The sequence below is a fragment of the Myxocyprinus asiaticus genome, chromosome 9 (assembly GCF_019703515.2).
Source record: "Myxocyprinus asiaticus isolate MX2 ecotype Aquarium Trade chromosome 9, UBuf_Myxa_2, whole genome shotgun sequence".
NCBI lineage: Eukaryota > Metazoa > Chordata > Actinopteri > Cypriniformes > Catostomidae > Myxocyprinus > Myxocyprinus asiaticus.
This window is the reverse complement of record NC_059352.1, coordinates 8,391,955-8,413,483: the sequence shown is the minus strand read 5'-3', so window position 1 is coordinate 8,413,483 and position 21,529 is coordinate 8,391,955. Positions and strand designations below refer to the sequence as shown.

The window sequence follows — 21,529 nt, the reverse complement described above, 5'->3', positions numbered from 1 at the left end:
CTGTAGGTCCATACAATGTAAGTGAATGGTGACCAGACCTTTGAAACTCAAAGAATCACATAAAGGCAGCATAACAGGAATCCATTTGACTCCAGTGGTTTGATCCATATCTTCAGAAGTGATATGATAGGTGTGGATGACAAACAAATCAATATTTATGTCCTTTTTTACTATCAATCTCCACTTTCACTTTCACATTCTTTCACATTTTGAAAGTGAAAGTGGAGATTTATGGTTAAAAAAATGATTTAAATATTGATCTGTTTCTGATGAGAGAATTTTTATTTTTGAGTAGGTTGTGATGTCAAGGGAAGCTACTAGGGGTGTTAAAAAAATATCATACCGTATTGTATCGTATGATACGACACTCATTATACAATACAATTTGTATCGTACGATACGTAAACAAACACATTATAGTGTAGTTAAAACCAAGCAGTGCAATATTGAGAGCTGTGGAACAGTCTCCTCCCCGGAGAGGCGGCGCTGAGTGCATTTATGTCGAATCCTTGAATCTTTTTGAGCGAACATTTGTGGGTGCTCGAATCTTATTGTATTGTATTGTGAGGCTATGCATCGTATCATATTGTGAAATTTGTGTATTGTTACATGCCTAAAAGCTAGTGTCTTTTTTCTTCTTCTTTTTTTTTTTTACTCTGCCCTTTCTCTCCATAGTTAGGTCCAATGTAGAGGTCTGCATTGAAGCCCAAACTCTGCCCGTGAAGAACAAAATGACACAACTTGACCCAGCTGGTACATTTCGAAACTAAACCCGACCCAAACTTGAAATAGACCACTCTCTTTGTATTTCCTCTCCCGAAACCCAGATGCACAGATTTAATTTCACACAGGTTCAGTGGAGGAGATGATAAAAACAATTTATGTTAAAATTGAATATTTAGAATAATTTGTTTTTCATTCATTACAAACCAGAACGCAACAAAAACCTGAAGGTAAACATGAAAAGCTGACTCGAACCCATCCAGAAAACCGATTCAATCAATTGGCCATGAGTAGTCACTGACTGAGTCTGCCAGTTTCAGATCTACAGGGGTGCCATATGGTTGGGACTTTGCCAAAACAATCCACAGAGCCTCATGATCTCTATATATTTCATATGACACAGAGAACATATTTGGCTTTACGTCACTTTACCATGTCACATCACTTCAAGGTGCACAATGTTGTAAATCTAACTAAAATGCTGTGCTTTTCTATGATCTACTGGTGCAATAATATTATTGCTCAATATTTAAAGCTGATGTCTTCAACTAATCTCCTATATTCATGTGGTAAGAGCAGTTAATATTATAGTCCATTTGTGTTACCTTTCTATGTACAGATATACTGCATGTTTCCTTTAACATCTTAATGAATGTACAGAGAGCTCAGCAGATGTATTCAGAATCAGAATGAGCTTTATTGCCAAGTGTTCTCACGTACACAAGGAATTTTTTTTTTGGTGATAGGAGAAACAAGTGCACACAGTACATTACAGTGAGACACAGAATATAAAACAAGGTAAGAGTTTAAATAGACACACAAAAAATAGGACAATATAGAACAATATTCCCAGTAGTTCCAAGTGTGTGTGTGTAAGAAGGGAATCCTCCGCTGCTTGAATGAAACAGCTGAGTCCCTGTGCATCGGGGGGCCCGTCCAGAAATGTTATATGTGTGTTTGTGCACACATGCATGCCTGTCCTCCTAAAGCTGGGGTCTCCCTCTGTCTCTCTCTCTCTCTCTTTCCAGCTCTTCCATGCACATCCCAGAATAGTGTCATTCTAACACTGCAGTAACTCTTCCTGACAGGCTATTAAACTGCTGGAGATTGGCCTGTACGATAACCACTTTAAGAATAAAGACTCTGGGATATTAATACTCCCTTTGGCCATATAAAAAAAGTTGTGTTTACCATAATCGGTCAAAACAGTATTTGTTTTTAATCTCATTTCATGCGACTTCATTATCATTATTTTATGGTTCATAAATTCAGCAGCATATTATAGTGACGGCTATAATCTTGCTCTAACACTACTAGGTGAATGTCACACAAACAAGTCCTGGTCATACGTATGTCTCCCCTAAATCAAAAGGAAAAAATAAGAAATTATATTTTAAATAAAGGAAATGAAGCCGAGTTTTAGGATCAAGTACATTTCCATCCAAATTCTCATTACTGTAATAAGTCCAGACATTTTACTTTTGAGTACAATTTTTATTGTTCTCTAAGGTTATTCTTATTAGATTAGATAATGTAATTCCATAATATATATATATAAAACCAATCAATACATTATGACCACTCACAGGTGTAGCAAATAACGTTGATCATTTCCTAACAAGGTCACGTCAAGGTCTGGGTAGATTAGATGGTAACCAGACAATCAGTTCACATAGTCAATGTGTAGAATGCAGGAGAAATGGGAAATGGGCATTAGTAAAGACCTGAGTGACTCTGACCAGGGCCAAATTGTTATGGCCAGATGACTGGGTCAGAGCATTTCTGAAACGGCAAGGCTCCCGGTCAGCAGTGGTGAGTATACCGACAGTGGTCTGAGGAGGGTCAAACCGCGACAGGGTATTGGGAGCCCAAGGCACATTGGTGAGTGAGGGGAGCAAAGGCTATCCCGTCTGGTCCGTGCCGACAGAAGGTCTAATGTGGCACAAGTCACAGAAAATGTGTATTATGGTTACGGGAGGAATGTGTCACAAAACACAGTGCATTGCATCCTGCTGCGTATGGGGCTGCGTAGCCGTAGACCGGTCAGAGTGCCCATGATGACCCCTGTCCACCACTGAAATCGCCGACAATGGACACGCGAGCGTCTGAACTGGACCTTTGAGCAGTGGAAGGTCGCCTGGTCCGATGAGTCCCTTTTCCTTTTACATCACGTGGACGGCCATTTATGTGTGCGGCGTTTACCTGGGGAAGTGATGGCACCGGGATGCATGTGGGAAGACGACAAGACGGTGCAGGGAGTGATGCTGTGGGCAATGTTCTGCTGGGAAACACTGGGTCCGGCCATTCATGTGGATGTCAATTTGACACGCTCCTAAACATCGCTGCAGCCCAGGTACACACCTTCATTGTAATGTTATTTCCTAATGGCAGTGGTCATAATGTTTTGGCTCTTCCGTGTATATAAAGTATATATACAGCTCTGGAAAAAATTAAGAGACCACTGCTAAATTATCAGTTTCTCTGGATTTACTATTAATAGGTATGTTTTTGAGTAAAATGAAAATTTTTGTTTTATTCTATAAAGTATTGACAGCATTACTTCCAAATAAAAATATTGGCATTTATTTGCAGAAAATGACAACTGGTAAAAATTGCTAAAAAGATACAGTGATTTCAGACCTCGAATAATGCAAAGAAAACAAGGTCATATTCATTTTTAAACAACACAATTCTAATGTTTTAACACTGAGCGTGACATGCACAGCAAGGTATTCATAAGCTATGAGTCATAACTGTCAAAAAAAAAAACAAAAAACAAAAAAAAACAAAAACAGTTTATTAAAAAAAAATATATATATAAATAAAAAAAAAAATAAAATAAAAAAACAGACAACGTAAGAAACCCACGATTACAACAGCTTTGAGAACAACACTAACATTATAAGCCGGTAATAACGCCGGTAAAGTTCACATGCAAAAATGAACTGGGGAAGAGGGCAAACAAATTACGCGGTTTTGCCGCTAAATAATATTGGATTATGTACATATACCGAAAAACATGAACATTGTGAGTTCATATTGGTTTTTCTCAGCAATCAAAAATAAAATAAATGCAGTGCTGTTGTTTAAGTTACTTATAGCTCTGCTTTTTGTTTCCAGCGTCAGACACTTTTTGTGGCATTTATGATTTAAAAGACATTTATGTCGAATCCTTGAAGAAGTTTGAGTGAACATTTGTGGGTGCTTGTGTCGTATCGTATCGTATCGTATCGTATTGTATTGTATCGTATCGTGAGGCTATGCACACTGTAAAAAAATTTCATAATTTTAATGGTAAAAGACTGTAAAAATGCTACAGTAAAAAAAAAACGTTAATTGGTTAACGGGTAGTTACCTTAAAATATACAGTAAAATGTTTTAATATATATAAAAAAATACATGTAGTTTTATTTACAGTGCATTGTACTGTATCGTGAAATGTTTGTATCGTTACATGCCTAATATATATATATATATATATATACAGCTGTGCTCAAAAGTTTGCATACCCATGGAGAATTGGTAATGTACCATTATTAAAGAAAACATGAGTGAGCAGGCAAAACACATTTCTTTTATTTCTTATGAGATTCATATTCAACTGTAGGTTATATCAGAATGGCACAATCATAAAACAAAACATGGCAACAAAGAAAAAAATGAAATGACCCCTGTTCAAAAGTCTGCATACCCTTAGTTCTTAATACAGTGTATTGCCCCCTTTAGCATCAATGACAGCGTGCAGTTTTTTGTAATAGTTGTCTGTGAGGCCCCAAATTCTTGCAGGTGGTATAGCTGCCCATTCGTCTTGGCAAAATGCCTCCAGGTCATGCAAAGTCTTTGGTCGTCTTGCATGAACCGCACGTTTGAGATCTCCCCAGAGTGGCTCAATGATATTATGGTCAGGAGACTGTGATGGCCACTCCAGAACCTTCACCTTTTTCTGCTGTAACCACTGGAGGGTCAACTTGGCCTTGTGCTTAGGGTCATTGTCATGCTGGAAAGTCCAAGAGTGTCCCATGTGCAGCTTTCATGCAGAAGAATTCAAATTGTCTGCCAGTACTTTCTGATAACATGCTGCATTCATCTTGCCATCAATTTTCACAAGATTCCTCATGCCTTTAGAGCTCACACACCCCCAAAACATCAGTGTGCCACCACCATGCTTCACAGTAGGGATGGTATTCTTTTCACTATAGGCCTTGTTGACCCCTCTCCAAACATAGCGCTTATGGTTGTGACCATAAAGCTCTATTTTGGTCTCGTCACTCTACAGTGTGCCAGAAGCTGTGAGGTGTGTCAAGGTGTTGTCGGGCATATTGTAACCGGGCTTTTTTGTGGCATTGGCGCAGTAAAGGCTTCTTTCTGGCAACCCGACCATGCAGCTTATTTTTGTTCAAGTATCGTCGTATTGTGCTCGTTGAAACAACCACACCATCTTTTTCCAGGGCAGCCTGTATTTCTCCTGAGCTTACCTGTGGGTTTTTCTTTGTATCCCGAATAATTCTTCTGGCAGTTGTGGCTGAAATCTTTCTTGGTCAACCTGACCTTGGCTTGGTATCAAGAGATCCCCGAATTTTCCACTTCTTAATAAGTGATTGAAAAGTACTGACTGGCAATTTCAAGGCTTTGGATATCTTTTTATATCCTTTTCCATCTTTATAAAGTTCCATTACTTTGTTACACAGGTCTTTTGACAGTTCATTTCTGCTCCCCATGGCTCAGTATCTAGCTTGCTCAGTGCATCCACGTGAGAGCTAACAAACACATTGACTATTTATACACAGACACTAATTGCAATTTAAAAAGCCACAGGTGTGGGAAATTAACCTTTAATTGCCATTTAAACCTGTGTGTGTCACCTTGTGTGTCTGTAACAAAGCCAAACATTTAAGGGTATGTAAACTTTTGATCAGGGCCATTTGGGTGATTTCTGTTATCATTATGATTTAAAAAGGAGCCAAACAACTATGTGATAATAAATGGCTTCATATGATCACTATCCTTAAATAAAAGACAGTTTTTTTTGCATGATCAGTCATATTTTCACTGGCGGCGAAATTACCCATTATGCTTAGCGTGTACTCCCAACGCGGATGCGACAGACTTCACAACTTATTCACAATACAAATCATTGAAATAATCACTAACGACAGTCAAAATCTATGGAACACTCCGTTTACTTAACATAAACCCTTTTCTCACTAAAATCTGTGTATGGACTCTTTCGACGGCAATCGCTGAATAAATAAGTACACAATCACACACATTTACATGGTAAAGTTACTACACTGGGCTCTCACGCTTTCTGCACACGCCCTGTGTGTGTGTGGGTGTAAAAGAGAGAGACACAGACATTCAGCGTGCAGAGAGAGAATTCATATTTATGATGCGCTAGATTTCACCGGGTTTCTTGTTACATACACAATGGATGATGATGATGATAGAAAGCATTTCAAAGTGAAAATGGATCAATCTGGGAATCTGAATCCCACCGGACGCTTTTTAAGTTCCAAAAAAGAGGACATGTACGTGAAAAGAGGACGCATGGTCTCCCTAGATTTCATTTAAAAATCAGCAAATTTGAGGGACGTATCATTTGGAATTATCCATCAATGTTTTAAAAAAAAAAATAGGCAAATGACGGAGAATTATGTTAATGCAACCTCTGCTTTTTGCATATGGTGTGACTCAAAGTTTCAGGCATTGACAGCTTTTGGGTGGGTTTCTTGTTGAAACATTCATTTTCCAGTAATTTTTTTAAAGCCACCTGTAGTTGTTATAACATCCTCTAACAGCACATATTCCTCAGGAGCCTCAGACGACTGGCATCATCAGAAATGTTTGTCTAGCTCTAGCATACAATAACAACAACTAAGCGGAAGTGTGGAGCATCCGAGAGGATGTAGCTCGCCGTAATGGCACCGCCCATGGAGAAGTCAGGAAAAAGGTGGATAAGAGAAAAAGTTGTACCAACACACTCGCATCGGGTTGGTTGTACTGTATGTGCTTGTATAAGCCAACTTGATACGACTTAATTACAACTTTTTAGAAGACCGGGTTGCAGGCCCGGTTCTGCTGGGGTGCTTGAGGGTGCTCTAACCTTAGAGCACCTTCAATTGTAGACCAGGGCAAACAACTGCAGGCGGGTCGATTTATCATGAATGTTTTTTATTAGATCTTTCATTTTTCTGGCTTTGTGGCCTATCGCGCATCCACAAGCTTTTAATATGCTCGGGGTTGACAGATAATAGATGCAACATCCCAATCAGAGATTTATACTTGCACAAATTGGGAATATTTCACCTTATGTCATACTAAATTTATGCAATCTGGTAACCATGCATGCGAGTGTGTGCGCTTTCTCTCTCCTCTTTGAAAAAACAAAACAAACAAACTTAGCGCTCAATAGTGCAATATTATGCTAAAAAAAAGTGTGATGCAGCCATTCTGTGTCCATTCATGAGGCTGCATGTGCTGTTTAGTGCCAAGTCTGCGAGCAAACATTTTCAGTGATGAACTTGAGTAAAAATCCCAATAGATCTTCGCATCATTCGCACATGCACGGAGGGGACATGTGAGCAAAACCAAATGAGAGAGCAAATTGTTTGTTCTTTGTGTTATTTGTAAAATGCTGAAGTCCCTCACACCTGTATGCGAATGTTAGTCTGGCAGTAATCATTTATCAGTGTCATGCAGCCTGTTTTATTCAGTGGTGTGCTGAATGGGGTGCCAAACAAACCATTGACCAGACCCACATCATGACCCATGAGCCTGTAAACAGGTTGATAATGTTTTGAGAATAAAACAACTTTGTCCACTTTACGGCAAACATTAAAATCAGCTTTTAGAATCTATAATTTCCGAATATTTTATTTTACAATTAAACCAGACTCCAGAGTGTTAAATTGAATACTAAATTACCACTGCAGCGAAGTATGTTAAAATAAACAATTAATAATTATACTCAGCCTTTATTCAGTTTTACTATGATAGAAAAGTAGCTGCAAAACTTCAAGCAATAGCAGAATGGTCCCATCAGTATTACACAAAATTGTGCATCATTCATTGAGGGCATGAGTGCACTATTACTTCTGGGCTTAAAAGAAACAACTATGCAGGACTTTTTATCTTCTCTCTTCCATGTTCTACTTAACGGCTGATGTGGCCCCTGTACCAAAATAATTGCACACCCCTGCTCAATTGAATATGTAAGACTAATACTGTAAATTGTCAAGCAGATTTCCTTGAATCCCAGAAAACACACAAATTCCCTGCATTTTGTGAACACACAAAATGCTGCATCAAAACGTACAAACGTGTATGATTTTGGAAATCAGTATGTCCTAATCTGCAGTCGCTCAGTAATCAGTATGTCCTAATTTGCTGTCATTTTCGAAGCAATAAATGATAAAAAAAATTAATTAATTAATAAAAAAAATTATGTTGTTTAAGTAGCATTTAAACATGATTTAATCTATTAAAAAATGTGTAATTATGATACATCTCCACTTTATACAGAGAACCCCCACTATTTTCAGAAGCACCCTCAGTGATTTTGATCTGGAACCGGGCCTGCCAGGTTGAAAATACAATTTATCATATTTTTTTTTTTCTTCTGACATTGGAGTGAAATACAGACATGTTCTTATCAGGTTTCATGAGATAAATCCTACTAATCTCAGTCTGGTGGTTGGATTTGTGGTCTCATGTTAACATTAACTTCATCTACAGACAGCTCCTTTATTATGGTGCTACATCAAAGAGACATTTCTTTTGTTATCATGGAATTTCATTTTCCATAGTGTAACAAACTGTTGTATTTATGGTTGTCTGCTCAACAGGAAATGGAGTGGGAAATTAAAGGGAGACTCCGGCAGCATATTAGAGGGACTACCCTTGATGACTCTCTGAGAGAACACAGTGCAATGCCTCATGATTTATGGGACATTGAGTTAAAAGAAAAGGAAAACTTTACTGAAATAAAAAGGTTGCAGTGTTTGTGGTACCACAGGAACAGAAAGTCATTGCTGACCAATCAGATAGCAAATGATCCACCCTTTTCCCAAACACGGAAGTGTTCAATTCATAACGGAGGCCTGTTTTTGTTTTCCGGTCACCCATGTTTTCACTCGCATCCACGTATGTTTTTAGCATAGATGTGACGTTTAGCGTATTAAAGGGATAGTTCAACCAAAAATGAAAATTCTCACATCATTTACTCACCATTATGCCCTCCCAGATGTGTATGACTTTCTTTCTTCTGCTGAACACAAACAGAGATTTTTATGTCCATACAATGCAAGTGAATGGTGGCCAGAACTTTGAAGGTCCAAAATGCATATAAATTTAGCATAAAATAATCCATAAGACTCAGTGGTTAAATCCATATATTTAGAAGTGATATGATAGGTGTGATAATATTTATGTCATTTTTTTAACTATAAATCTCCACTTTCACTCTCACATTCACATTCTTCTTCTTTTGTTTTTGGTGATTCACATTCCTTGCAAATATCGCCACCTACTGGGTAGGGAGGAGAATTATAATAAAAAAGGACTTAATTATTGATTTGTTTCTCACCCACACCTACCGTGTCGCTTCTGAAGATATGGATTTAACCACTGGAGATTACTTGGATTACGGATTTATGGATTACTTTTATACTGCCTCTAGGTGTTTTTTGGACCTTCAAAGTTCTGTCCACCCTTAACTTGCATTGTATAGACTTACAGACCTGAGATATTCTTCTAAAAATCTTTGTTCGTGTTCTGTAGAAGAAAGAAAGTCATACATATCTGGGATGGCATGAGGGTGAATCAGTGATGAGAGTATTTTTATTTTTGGGTGAACTATCCCTTTAAATTTGTATATTATATTATATTATATTAAATATTAAATATTATATTATATTGTCATTTCAGTTTCAAGGATAGAATTCTCAAATATTATTTACATTTAAGACCATGTAGTCATATGAATCCAACATACAAAACCATTGCTGGAGAAAACAAGCATTTACGCATTTGGACATTTAACAATTATAGTTAATGAGATGTGTGACAACTAGCCCTGGTCTCCCCTACATAACTTTATCATTGTTTTTAATAATAGATAATTTTGCATAAATATATAATTTACAAGGATGAGAATGTCCATTAAGATGCTGAGTCATTTCTCTTTCTCTCTACCTAAGTTGTGGATCACTTAGAAAAGCCTGCAGGCATGACATCACATCTGCGGCTCACTGCCAGTGATTCCTCAGCCTGTGTGATGTCATAACAGCACTCATCCCCTCCTCACTGCCTGTAGAGGTTCGAGGTGTCTGTTGCCATAGTAACAAGAAGAGCACCATCCAATGACTGCAGAATGTAACAGTGGAGACTGTATCTGTATACCTTGGCTTTCATAATACAGGTTGCATCAGAAATGAGTGTCCTGGGTGTCTGATGATCATATGAATGTGATTTTGAGGTGACGTCACACTTGATCAGACATATTATATTGGATCAGTCTAAAAAGTTCATTATTTACATTGAATTTGTTTCTTCATAAATTCTTTTGAGGTACTCTAAAGTAATTATAATTAGCTTTATATAAAAACAATAGAAGTCTATGGTGTATACCCATTTAGATGATTACAGTAGTGTGTGTGTGTGTGTGTGTGTGTGTGTTGCAGGTGGAAATGTATCTGCTGCAGTGAGTGACTGACCTTGAACAGCTCTATGGTCTTGGCTTCATGCCACTGTCTGCTACTTCCTTGCTCAAAGTCAAACAGTGTTAAACAAATCTACAATCAAGTCATTATAATGCTGATGTACAAGTCGAGTTAAGCCAGACTGATTTTTTTATTTGGATGCGGAAAACAAGTCTAGCTATAGAACTAAATCTATAGAACAAAGAAATGTGGTGCACAACAATCAACCAAGCCATATTTTACTGATCCCTGTTTTGATATAGCCAAATTAGTCATGCAAATCAGTGACAACAGATTTGGATATACTGTACATTTCTTTGTTAAAGGGACTGTTCCACCAAATTAAAATTCTGTCATCATTTACTTACATAGTACACAAAAAGAGACGTTTGGCAGAGTGTTAGCCTCAGTCACCATTCACTTTCATTTTATGGAAAAAACTGAAGTGTCAACATTCTTCCAAATTTCTTCTCTTGTATTCCACAGAAGAAAGAAAGTAATACAGGTTTGGAACCACATGAGGGCGAGTTAATAAGGCAGAATTTTCATTTTTGGTGAACTCTCCCTTTAAAATATCTCTTTTTTTATTATTATTATTATTTAGTTATTTTATTTTATTTTTTCATTAAAAAGCTTTTCTTGGCTACTGTAAAAGGATGAAAGTCTTCCCCATCAAATCTGTTTTTCTCTCCATCACTCCATGGAAGGTCAGAGCATAACCACATTGTGAATCTGTCTCCACCCCGGTCCCCTCCCATCCCTTACTTCAATGCACCACTGCAGACAGGATTTCGGGCACAGGGCAATCTTAATGACCTTAAAAGGTTTTCCTTACCAATACTATTAAATGGACTTAGCTCCCATACATACGTATTCTACCTTGTGACTGAACTTGTATACTTGTGTGACCCATGAGTGTGCTTCCAGACTGACTCAGGATCAATAGGGCTTGGCTCATGCTTGCGTTTTCTTTTTTTGGCCAGTCGTAAACGCACATCTCATGCAACCATAGAATTACACTGACCTTTCAGTTTTAATTAGAGAGTGTGCACTAATGCAAGGTGAAGTACACGGACACTCATTTGCATTTTCTTATCTCTTGAAAAATGGCTTGGCTGTCAGATTTTAGAGTCATGCACATGTATGCATGATTGGCATGCAAGCTTTGGCTATAAAACACACAGAGTGAGCCTGTTGCAAACCCCTCAAGTACCAATTTGTATTCAAAACCATTCATTGAAAGCACAGGGGATATGATGAGCATAGAATTTTTGATCTAAGAAGGAAATCAAAGAATACCAAACATCTAGGTATATCAAATATGGTATGAAACATTTTTAAATGGATTATGTCTCAAAGGAATAGTTCACCCAAAAATGAAAAATTCTGTCATCATTTATTAACTATGTCATTCAAACAGCTGCCCTTTTTCCATACAATGAAAGTGAATGGTGACTGAGGCTGTCAGTCCCTAACATTCTGTCTCCTTTTGTGTTCGACAGAAAAAAGAAAGTCATGTGGATTTGAAGCAACATAAAGTTAAACCAGTGATGACAGGGGTTTTTTTTATATTTGGGTGAACTATTCTTTTAATGTTTTCTAATAAAATTAATCAGGTGTTACAGCATTAGAAACTAATGAAATGTGTGATCAACTCTAGTTGACCTATAAAGCACTGCTGTGACTCAAATTTCCAAAGTAGGTCATGAAGACACCACTCATGACGCGTCCCCTTTAAATTGCCCACTCTGCGTATAAAGTGAGGAGTGGTAGCGCGGACGGAACGCGTGTTCTGTAATCTACGAGTCTTTTGGTATGCACAGCGATGATTGATTGCAGATTCCATTTAAGTGACTAATGGTACATTGTGTTCATATAATGCAACAGCTAATGGAGGTAGACAGACAGGTAGGAACCGATCGGAGACGGGTGCTGTCCAAGGTACTGTAGCTTATCATGACTTATTATTTATGGTGTTTTGCATCTGTTCCCATGTCTAAATGAAAATTGAAGGGCATTTAGACTGCCTTGCAATAGTCTGTCACGTTAGTGTCATTCTGCACACATTTTAATGAGAGAAAACGGAGGTGTCTCCAGGTGCACATATTAAGAATGCCATCTAAATATGAAGCTCTAAAGTTGCGCGGTATCATTAATGTAACAACTTGACTGTCCGTTTAATAGACTAATTCTTATTGGACAAGCTACTCCAGATGTTTCACATTCATCATCTGTACTGTCATTTGTTGCAACCTGTCTGACAGAGACACTGGCGGCCTGTGTACACTGCTTAATTCCTCCTTAAATGTGCACCAGAAATATCCTTCTTCATCCGCATCCGGTTGTTTTATTGCTCTCCTTGTCCTTCTCAAACAACCTGCCGTAAAGAAGCTTTGAGGTAGTCAAGGACACACCCGCATACTGTACCTCTCCTCTGCGCCACTCCTCCCCGCCTGCCCGTTACGCACAATACGCCGGTGCGCCGAGAGCTACGGCAGACAGTGGCAGCCGGGATTTAAGGAGTGATAGGTCTATTCGCCGTTTCCATCACGGCCACACGGACACTGGAGTGCTCTATCATCACTTCGAGAAGGTTGACGTGACTTCTGGCTCCTAGAGGAACCCTGGGGTTATTTAGAAGTTTATCCAAGCAGGTATTGTTCTCAGTTATATGCTCTAATATTAAATTGACTTTTAAATAGTCTATTGAATAAGCTATGTGGATGCTTAATTAATTTATTTGGTTATGTGTCTGTGTTTTTATGTTTCTCTATCTTATATGCAGTTATGAAACATATATAACATTTATAATATGTTGGAGAGATATAAAGAGAAAAACCTGAAACTACAAGTCTTGAAATGTATTTTACAGTTGTTTAATATTTCAAAGGCTTCTTCTGCTGAATATTTTAGAGCATGCTGGCACTGTTTGGAAAAAGCAACATTTCACTGAAATTTGTGCAGCGATGTACATGTGGTCCTTTACATGTTAGGGTTTTTCATGGAAAAGGTGCAGAAATTGATAGGGAATGCATGCTGCAGCACTGAATAGATGCAGCATGGTTATATTATAAATATTGGATGTGTCTCATATAAATGGGCCTCTTTCACATGACTGCACTGACAGAGATGCAATTTTATGTAAATGGATATTGTCTATTGCAGCACACACCAGACAGAACTGACAGGAGCTTGGCAAAGGGCTTGACATTATGTGGTATTTTCTCACAGAAGAATAGCAGAGGCCAGAGCTAGTAGCCACACTTTTTACTCTAGCAAATATTTCTCAGAATATGTTTATTTGAACATCACATTGAAAGTCAGTTTTTGCATAGCCACATACCTTAAAGTCTTGGTTAAACATTTATTTATTTATTTATTTTATTTTCACCATTATTGTCCAGGGAGAAAAGATACAGTTCATTGAACACACGTTGACCTTTTGTGACAACTTGCCCCAGTAGCGGGGCATGTGTCACAATAGATCCTACCATTAAACCATTGGTGCAGGTTTCATGTGAACATTGAAGGGTCAGGTCCCCATCACCCCTTGATCACCACTTAAAAAAACAAAGTCTACACCTCTCTTTAAATCTGTGCCTGCATTAAATAGCCTAAATGCTTTTCAGCTTAATGCACAAAACGATTCATGAAACAACAAAAATGGAAAAGGTAACATACAAAAATATCAAAACACTGTTTTGGCCACCAAATATTGTAGTTGATAAACTGTATACTGTACATTTATGACATTTAAAACACATGACAACCTGCCCCTATAAAAATGTGACAACATGCCCCACCCTGTCTTTCATGAAAAATACTTTTGCCCTAAGAACACATTTAGACCTTTCAGTAAAAATGTGTCTTCATAATAAAGTTGACCCTGGCCTGAATCTATGCCAGTGTCTTTATTTTTTATTCTAAGCTTTGCTATGTTGTAAAAAGAGGTTTCTCTCAAGAATATTATTTTGGGAAGTCTTTGTATTATGATGCACATTTTAAAAAAATTTAATGAATTAGATGAAGATCAACTTTTTGAGTCAGAGAAACATAATAGTAAACATTTTATCTCTCATTCTCTCTTGGATCAGTTTTTTCTGCACTTTTTGTTGTAAAGAGCCTTTAGACACTATAGAATATGCAGGTTATTTGCAAAGAACAGTGTGTTATTTATTGTCCTCAAAAATCTTTCTACTTACTCTCTTTCAGTCAACCCACCCAGTAACACGCTGTGGCCCTTCGTACTCTACAGCATCCAGCCCCCTTCTGTGTGGATTCTCTCCCTCCCTTTTTCCACCCTGAGGTGCCCTACTTCGGTGAAAAGTGCAGGCTTCATTCTCCTGCATAATGACTGTGGTCACTGGCGACCCCTCGGACGAGTCGGCAGCACACCCTGGCCTTCCTCAGGACTACGACCCCGGGGCGGAACAGGAGTGCTGCGAGAGAGTGGTCATCAATATCTCGGGTCTACGATTCGAGACGCAGCTCAAGACCCTCTCGCAATTCCCAGATACATTACTAGGGGACCCCAAGAAGCGGATGAGATACTTTGACCCACTACGGAACGAGTATTTTTTTGACAGAAACCGACCAAGCTTTGATGCCATCCTCTACTACTACCAATCCGGAGGCAGGTTGCGGCGACCCGTCAATGTCACTTTAGATGTCTTCTCAGAGGAGATCCGGTTCTATCAGCTTGGAGAAGAAGCCATTGAGATATTCAGGGAGGATGAGGGATTTATCAAGGAAGAGGAGCGGCCATTGCCTGACAACGAGTTTCAGAAGCAGGTTTGGTTGTTGTTCGAGTACCCCGAAAGTTCTGGGCCTGCCAGGATTATAGCAATTATATCCGTTATGGTGATCCTCATCTCCATTGTCAGCTTCTGCCTAGAAACCTTGCCTATCTTTCACAGCGACAAGGAGGAGGTGCAAAAAGACTCCAATGTTGTCACCAACACCACAACCACTTACACATCCACGTACTTTACAGATCCATTCTTCATTCTAGAGACACTTTGCATCATCTGGTTCTCCTTTGAGTTCTTGGTTCGCTTCTTTGCGTGCCCGAGTAAAGCCAGCTTTTTTGTGAACATAATGAACATGATTGATGTGGTGGCCATCATCCCCTACTTCATCACGTTAGGAACAGAATTGGCGGAGAAGGCAGAGGATGGGCAGCAAGGGCAACAAGCCATGTCTCTTGCAATTCTGAGGGTCATCAGACTTGTACGAGTCTTTAGGATCTTCAAACTCTCCCGTCACTCCAAGGGACTTCAGATTCTGGGCCAGACCCTCAAGGCCAGCATGAGAGAATTAGGCTTGCTCATCTTCTTCCTATTTATCGGAGTTATCCTCTTTTCCAGCGCTGTCTACTTTGCCGAGGCGGACGAACCTGAGTCACAGTTCTACAGCATCCCTGATGCCTTCTGGTGGGCTGTAGTTACAATGACAACTGTTGGCTATGGAGATATGGTGCCTACAACCATCGGAGGTAAGATCGTGGGGTCCCTCTGTGCCATAGCTGGCGTGCTGACCATCGCCTTGCCCGTGCCTGTTATTGTCTCAAACTTCAACTACTTCTACCACCGTGAGACAGAAGGTGAAGAGCAGGCACAGTATCTGCAGGTCAACGTCTCTAAAACCGATTCTCAAGAAGAGCTGAAGGGTAGTCGAAGTGGATCCACCATCAGCAAGTCTGATTACATGGAGATCCAAGAAGGTGTAAACAACAGCAATGATGACTTTCGAAGAGACGAGGAGAATCACAAGACAGCAAACTGCACTCTAGCCAATACAAATTATGTTAATATAAAAAAAATGCTGACAGATGTGTAGTCATTTGGGAGAAGCAGAGTGTCCAAACTGAATTATTAAAAGACTGCTTCAGATTGTCTACATTCTGAAGCCATTAAGCCATGCCTAAAAAAGGATTGTGAGGTCAGAGCGCCTCAGTTGTTGACATTAGATTTCTGATCTCTCTCCCATTCAAAATATAGACTCTCTTAGGTCTGTCCACAATTCAAGTATTTATCAATGTTTGCATGTAATTGTCTCTGTCTCATCAAACTCCTAATCCAGAGAAAGAGCCAAGTATTCATATGAAGTAAGAGGAGGATTAAACTTTCTTAAAATTACAGAAATAAATGACAGCACATAGGTATCTATAGATCTCCATCAAGCTTCTTACTCTACAAGCCAAGCTTTGCCAAAGAAATGTAATTTGTGTGCTTCATCTGCTGTTAAAACATTTAGTCACATTAAATATATGATTCAAGGAACATACAGTACAACCAAGATTAATCACAGAAACTTCGTCCATTCTGCTGCTCCTTGTTGAAAAAACAATATTCAAGATGAACGCTAAGTTTTGCATTATTTTTGAATGTTTGTAATTATCATCATACTGAAAATGTCATTGAAAACTGCCTGCTTCTGTGTTGTCCTGTATTCAAAATATGTTTATCTGGGAAACACTTGCACCTATTCCTTCACAAAAGTCTTACTGCAAAGCTTTTGTAGACAAACTGAATGTCTCTACATGTCATATTTTATGTTATTATTTATAATCTGTTGTGTCCTAACCATTTTATTTTGGCTTAGGCCACGTCCACACTAATATTTTTTCGATTGAAAACAATAATTTTGCTGCATTTATGCCTCTCGTCCATACTGTAACTATATTTTCCTCCACCAAAAACTGAAACTTTCTAAAACGCTTTCCAATACCACATACTATGGAACACTATGAAGTTAGGAAACTGTAAACTAATTTTTCAGCCAAAACGTATTAAGCCAGAAACATACTCTATGCAAATACGTGAACGCAGATGCTTCTAACTATACGAGTGTGATTTTATTCATTGTTGTGTTCCAATTACATCATACCACAATTCAGAACTCAGCACAAGTATGTGTCGCTCTCTTAACGTTGCCACAAGGGGCGCTATATCGTACATTAGAGTGAACTGTACAGGACATGTTAAAAGAAATATGTACAAAATAACACCCACAGAAAACTAATTGCATAATGTATTTATTGTAAAAGCATGCTTTCCGGTGTATATTCCATTGTTTCTGCCATAAGATGCAGAGATAGACCGAAATATAGTTGATATTCAAATTAATATTCAAATACCGCCAAATGAGCCATATTGTAGTTCACACTGTAATGTCCCCAAGCAAATTGTTAGCTTACCTATACACTAGAGTTGTAGCAATGGTGTCAGATTATTTTAAATCACTGGCTTTGCTTTTCGGCTTTGTTTATCCTCTTGAAATCCTTTTCAGATGTTAGAACAATGTTGGTGGAGCTTGTTGGATATTACATCTCCTTTTTACTGCCTTTGATCGAGAAAGGCACAAATGTTATAGTATTGCATGACCACGAAACCAATCGTGGCATGGATTTTCTGCTCAAAAGATGGTGAAATCCAGAATAGCTAATAGATATTATGACAATATGCCTAGATCTGTATATATTTACATATACATTTTTATCTGCATCATATTATTGTGATCCAAAATGTGCTGCTCTCTGTTTTTAAGTGTTGTTGTTGGAAGGCATAGGGACAGAAAGATACAGTATACATTTAGTGTTCGATTTGGAAGTAAAGTATAGCATTATATGGCTATAGTAAGCTTGTTCCAGCTGCAATCGCAATGGTACCGATCGTTTTAGCTTAGAGTGACCTTGACTTCAACACTCACATCCACCGATCTAAGCTTACATTTGTCTCTTGCGATTATAATGAATCAATAGAAAGTCGTGAGCTTATGAAACTAAGGAAGTTGATAATGGATTCTTTTTCACTGACTTCAACAGAAGTTTTTTGCTCTAGTTGTTGGCTCCTTAAAATATCCTCTCCTTCAACTTGCATTCATTATCATGGCAACAAAATGTTATCATTTTCATGTTCTTTGTTCTTTACTCACAATTTCTTGAGAATTTCTTTTGGGACATGACTGTGTCCCTAAAGAAGGCCTCTCACCCATATATATTCCACTTTATCACCTGGGTTGCAGATGCCTTCGTCTTCTTCCCTGTAATAGTTTATTTTAGTGAACTTTATCTGCTGAAGCTGCTAAATTGATAGCAGATTCTGCTTTCACAGCTGCTGCTAATTGTATGTGTCTTTTTTATTCAGACAAGAACACAGACATAATTTCAATGGGTAGTTAAAGGGATAGTTCATAATTTCTCATTTTATCCCTTTAACAGTGGTGTCATAAACCAGACCTACCCAAACAGAAAGCCAGTGCCTCAGAAATGTATTGAACTTACCTTTTTCACTTTAATGCAGGTAAACAGTAGGCTTTCTATGCATTATACTGGACAGTATGCTGTTGGTGAGACAGATGAATCATCATAATCTACATGCATAAACTTTGTCACTGTACATTTATATTTAATGTGTGGTCATATATTGTGTTTTTGTTTGCAGGCAGCATCGAATGTCAGGGCTAACAGTACCTATTTTTAATCCTTTCTGAAGGCACATTTGTGGAATCATCGCTTTGCTTGCAGGTGCACCAACATCTTGTATCACATTTTTATTTTGTTTTCATTTTCTAAATGTCATTTGAAAGGCTAAATGACAACAATGAATGTCACAGTGCTCATTTGTAAGCATCTTATAAATCAGTCCAATTGTTACGATTTAGAGAGATGCAAATCATCATCCGCAATCTCTTTTTTTACCTTACGCTGTTCACAAATGCTAAAACAATGACAAAGATATCTATTTGGCTATTGGTTAACATAATTCAAAAAGTTGTGTCAGAATTTCTTTAAATATATATCTTTTTTGTTTAATATTTTTTGGAATAATGTGCACAATGCGACCAAGACAAGAGTTCTAAGACATGAATATGTATTAGGAATGTAAATAAGGTCAATTTTAATTTAATGTTGACCTTAAGAATACACTGGTACTGTCATGTGATTTTAATTACATTTAAGTTGTGGCACCATGGTTTGATTGCCTTTGGCCTTAAGTATGTATATTCGTAGGCTGCTGTGATTAAGACACGTTGTATAACTGTCCATCCCATATTTTGAAAAAGACAGAAAGAAAAAATGAAAGAGACCTCTCCTATTGTTTAATTATGCAATACAGTGTCTGTGTGTGTGTGTGTGTGTGTGTGTGTGTGTGTGTGTGTGTGTGTGTGTGTCTGTGTGTGTGTGTCTTTTGGCATGTGTGTATATCTGTGTAGCTCTTCAGACCCTATACTGTAGCTTGTGCTCAACAGCCAGGCTGAGGAAGTCTAGACTTATACAACACCACAATAGGTAGAGTTGAGTTGAAGTCTATTTCAACCTGTTCTTGCTGCAGAGGACAAGGCTCCAACCCAAAGACATTCTCTTAAACATTTTGCTGTCCCATTAGTGTGATCCAGTGTATAATATTCACTCTACAATATAAGACAACAGCTGAGAAAAGCAGTTAATGTATTCAGCATTACAGGATTTAAAAGATGCACTTTACGAGTACCTCCAATGGACAATCAATGGACTGATAAATCCATATAACACAACTGGTCAATACTGTCCTACAGCAACAACAAAAATGAAGATGATAAATGAAAAAGAAAAATGTGTTGCCTGTTCCTTTCAATTGATATTTTCTGTCTCTGTTTGAGTCTGTGTATGAGTTTACTTAGCTATACTTTTAAGACAAATGTGTCCCACAAGTTAGCTAAATTTGACAAAACCTCCCTTTGGGGACAGTTTAGGAGGTTCTCATTTGAAAAATAATGTAAAAAAAATGTTTTTTTGTAATTTGTAAAAAAAAAAAAAAAAAAAAAAAAAATCATAAATAATAGTATTGTTTTTATTCTTTTGTAAAAAAAAACAAAAAAAAAAAAAAATTTAAAACATGTTTTATTATTTTGGAAAAATGTTCCAAATTTTGGAAAAATTATATTTAAAAAAAAAAAAAAACATTTTCTTTTAAAAAAAGTAATAATGTTTTTTGTTTTTAAATGATTTAAAAAATTTATTTTTTATTATTATTATTTTGGAAAATGATTACAAAAAAAAGTATTATTTTGGGGAAATGATTAAAAAAAATAAAAGTAATGTTGTTGTTTTTTTATTATTTTGGAAAAATTATTCAAAAACAAAAGTAATAATGTTTTTAAAAGTTTTTTGGGGAAAAATTTATTTAGAAACAAAAAAAATGTTTGCTTTTTTTTTTTTTTTTGCTTTTTTTTTGGCAGTAAAAATGCAAAATATTTTCTATTAGGGGTAAGTGTTTCTTTTTATAACAGTTAGTTCCGGTCCTCTAGTCTGATTGGACAAGTGGAGTTCTGATATTCAATACAACAGCACTCTTACTTGTGTGAGATTGCTTAATTATATAAAAACAAAAGAATTCAAACAATATGGATCAACAATATGTTGATCCAACCATTTAAATCAATCTGTCCTCATTTCAACAGCTAAGAAATTGTGCATGTGTGAGTCAAAATATTCCAGTGATACATTTCCAGACCATGTTGTAGTGCTAAATGTCACGGATATGCTCATAGCACGCTTTGAGCTACTATTTGGCAGATAATTTTAGAAAAGGAATAAAGATGACACTGCACTGTCATCAGAACACTGGGAGACAATTTTAAGAGCTTTTTGATGTTTATATTATTAGACCATCCCAAGGAAAGGTTTGTAGCTTCAAACCATTCAGGGAGAGGTGCCTGATGGCATCTTTGATTTCATTCCTCTCTAAGTGCACAGTGTATGGTGCTCTCTGCACTTTCCCGGAGGAGGAGGGTGTGCTAAGAATAGCCATTTCTTTGGGAGCAAAATAGACAGGGAAGTGTATGTTTAAGAGAAAAATATAGACAAACCCGGTGTTTAAAGACAGCCTATATATATTGGCATAAGCTCTAGAGAGTTAGGAGAGAGGAAGCGAGACAGAGAAGTAACAATGGGAGGAACAGAATGTTCAGAAGAAACAAGAATAGATGAGATGAGAGGGAGAGGGTGGTGCGCAAAGGAATATGACACCTTTGTGAAATATTTATGCTTGTGAATTTAGCAAAGCAAAGATTTTGTCTACAAACTAATGCTAATGCTAATCAAATTGCTAATGCAAACGCTAATC

General features: G+C 37.6%; 2 protein-coding genes across 5 annotated transcripts in view; one reads left to right on the top strand and one right to left on the bottom strand.

The window, feature by feature from the left end:
• The window catches only part of ngfb (nerve growth factor b (beta polypeptide)), a 115,319-nt gene that overhangs the window by 88,568 nt on the left and 5,222 nt on the right, over positions 1-21,529 (bottom strand). The window lies entirely within an intron of this gene.
• Positions 2,406-20,243, top strand: LOC127445946 (potassium voltage-gated channel subfamily A member 2). Of its 4 annotated transcripts, XM_051706473.1 has the most exons (6): positions 2,406-3,076; positions 8,245-8,305; positions 8,568-8,865; positions 9,921-10,198; positions 10,404-13,075; positions 14,634-20,243. In XM_051706473.1, exon 6 carries the CDS (start codon positions 14,772-14,774, stop codon positions 16,257-16,259), a length of 1,488 nt encoding a protein of 495 aa, XP_051562433.1. In that variant the 5' UTR covers positions 2,406-3,076; positions 8,245-8,305; positions 8,568-8,865; positions 9,921-10,198; positions 10,404-13,075; positions 14,634-14,771; the 3' UTR covers positions 16,260-20,243. The 4 variants fall into 4 exon arrangements, with proteins under 4 accessions (XP_051562433.1, XP_051562432.1, XP_051562434.1 ...); XM_051706472.1 differs by lacking the exon at positions 8,245-8,305; XM_051706474.1 differs by lacking the exons at positions 8,245-8,305; positions 8,568-8,865.

Coding starts and splice junctions, on each gene's coding strand:
- LOC127445946 (XM_051706475.1), top strand. CDS start 14,772: ATGACTGTGGTCACTGGCGACCCCTCGGACGAGTCGGCAGCACACCCT.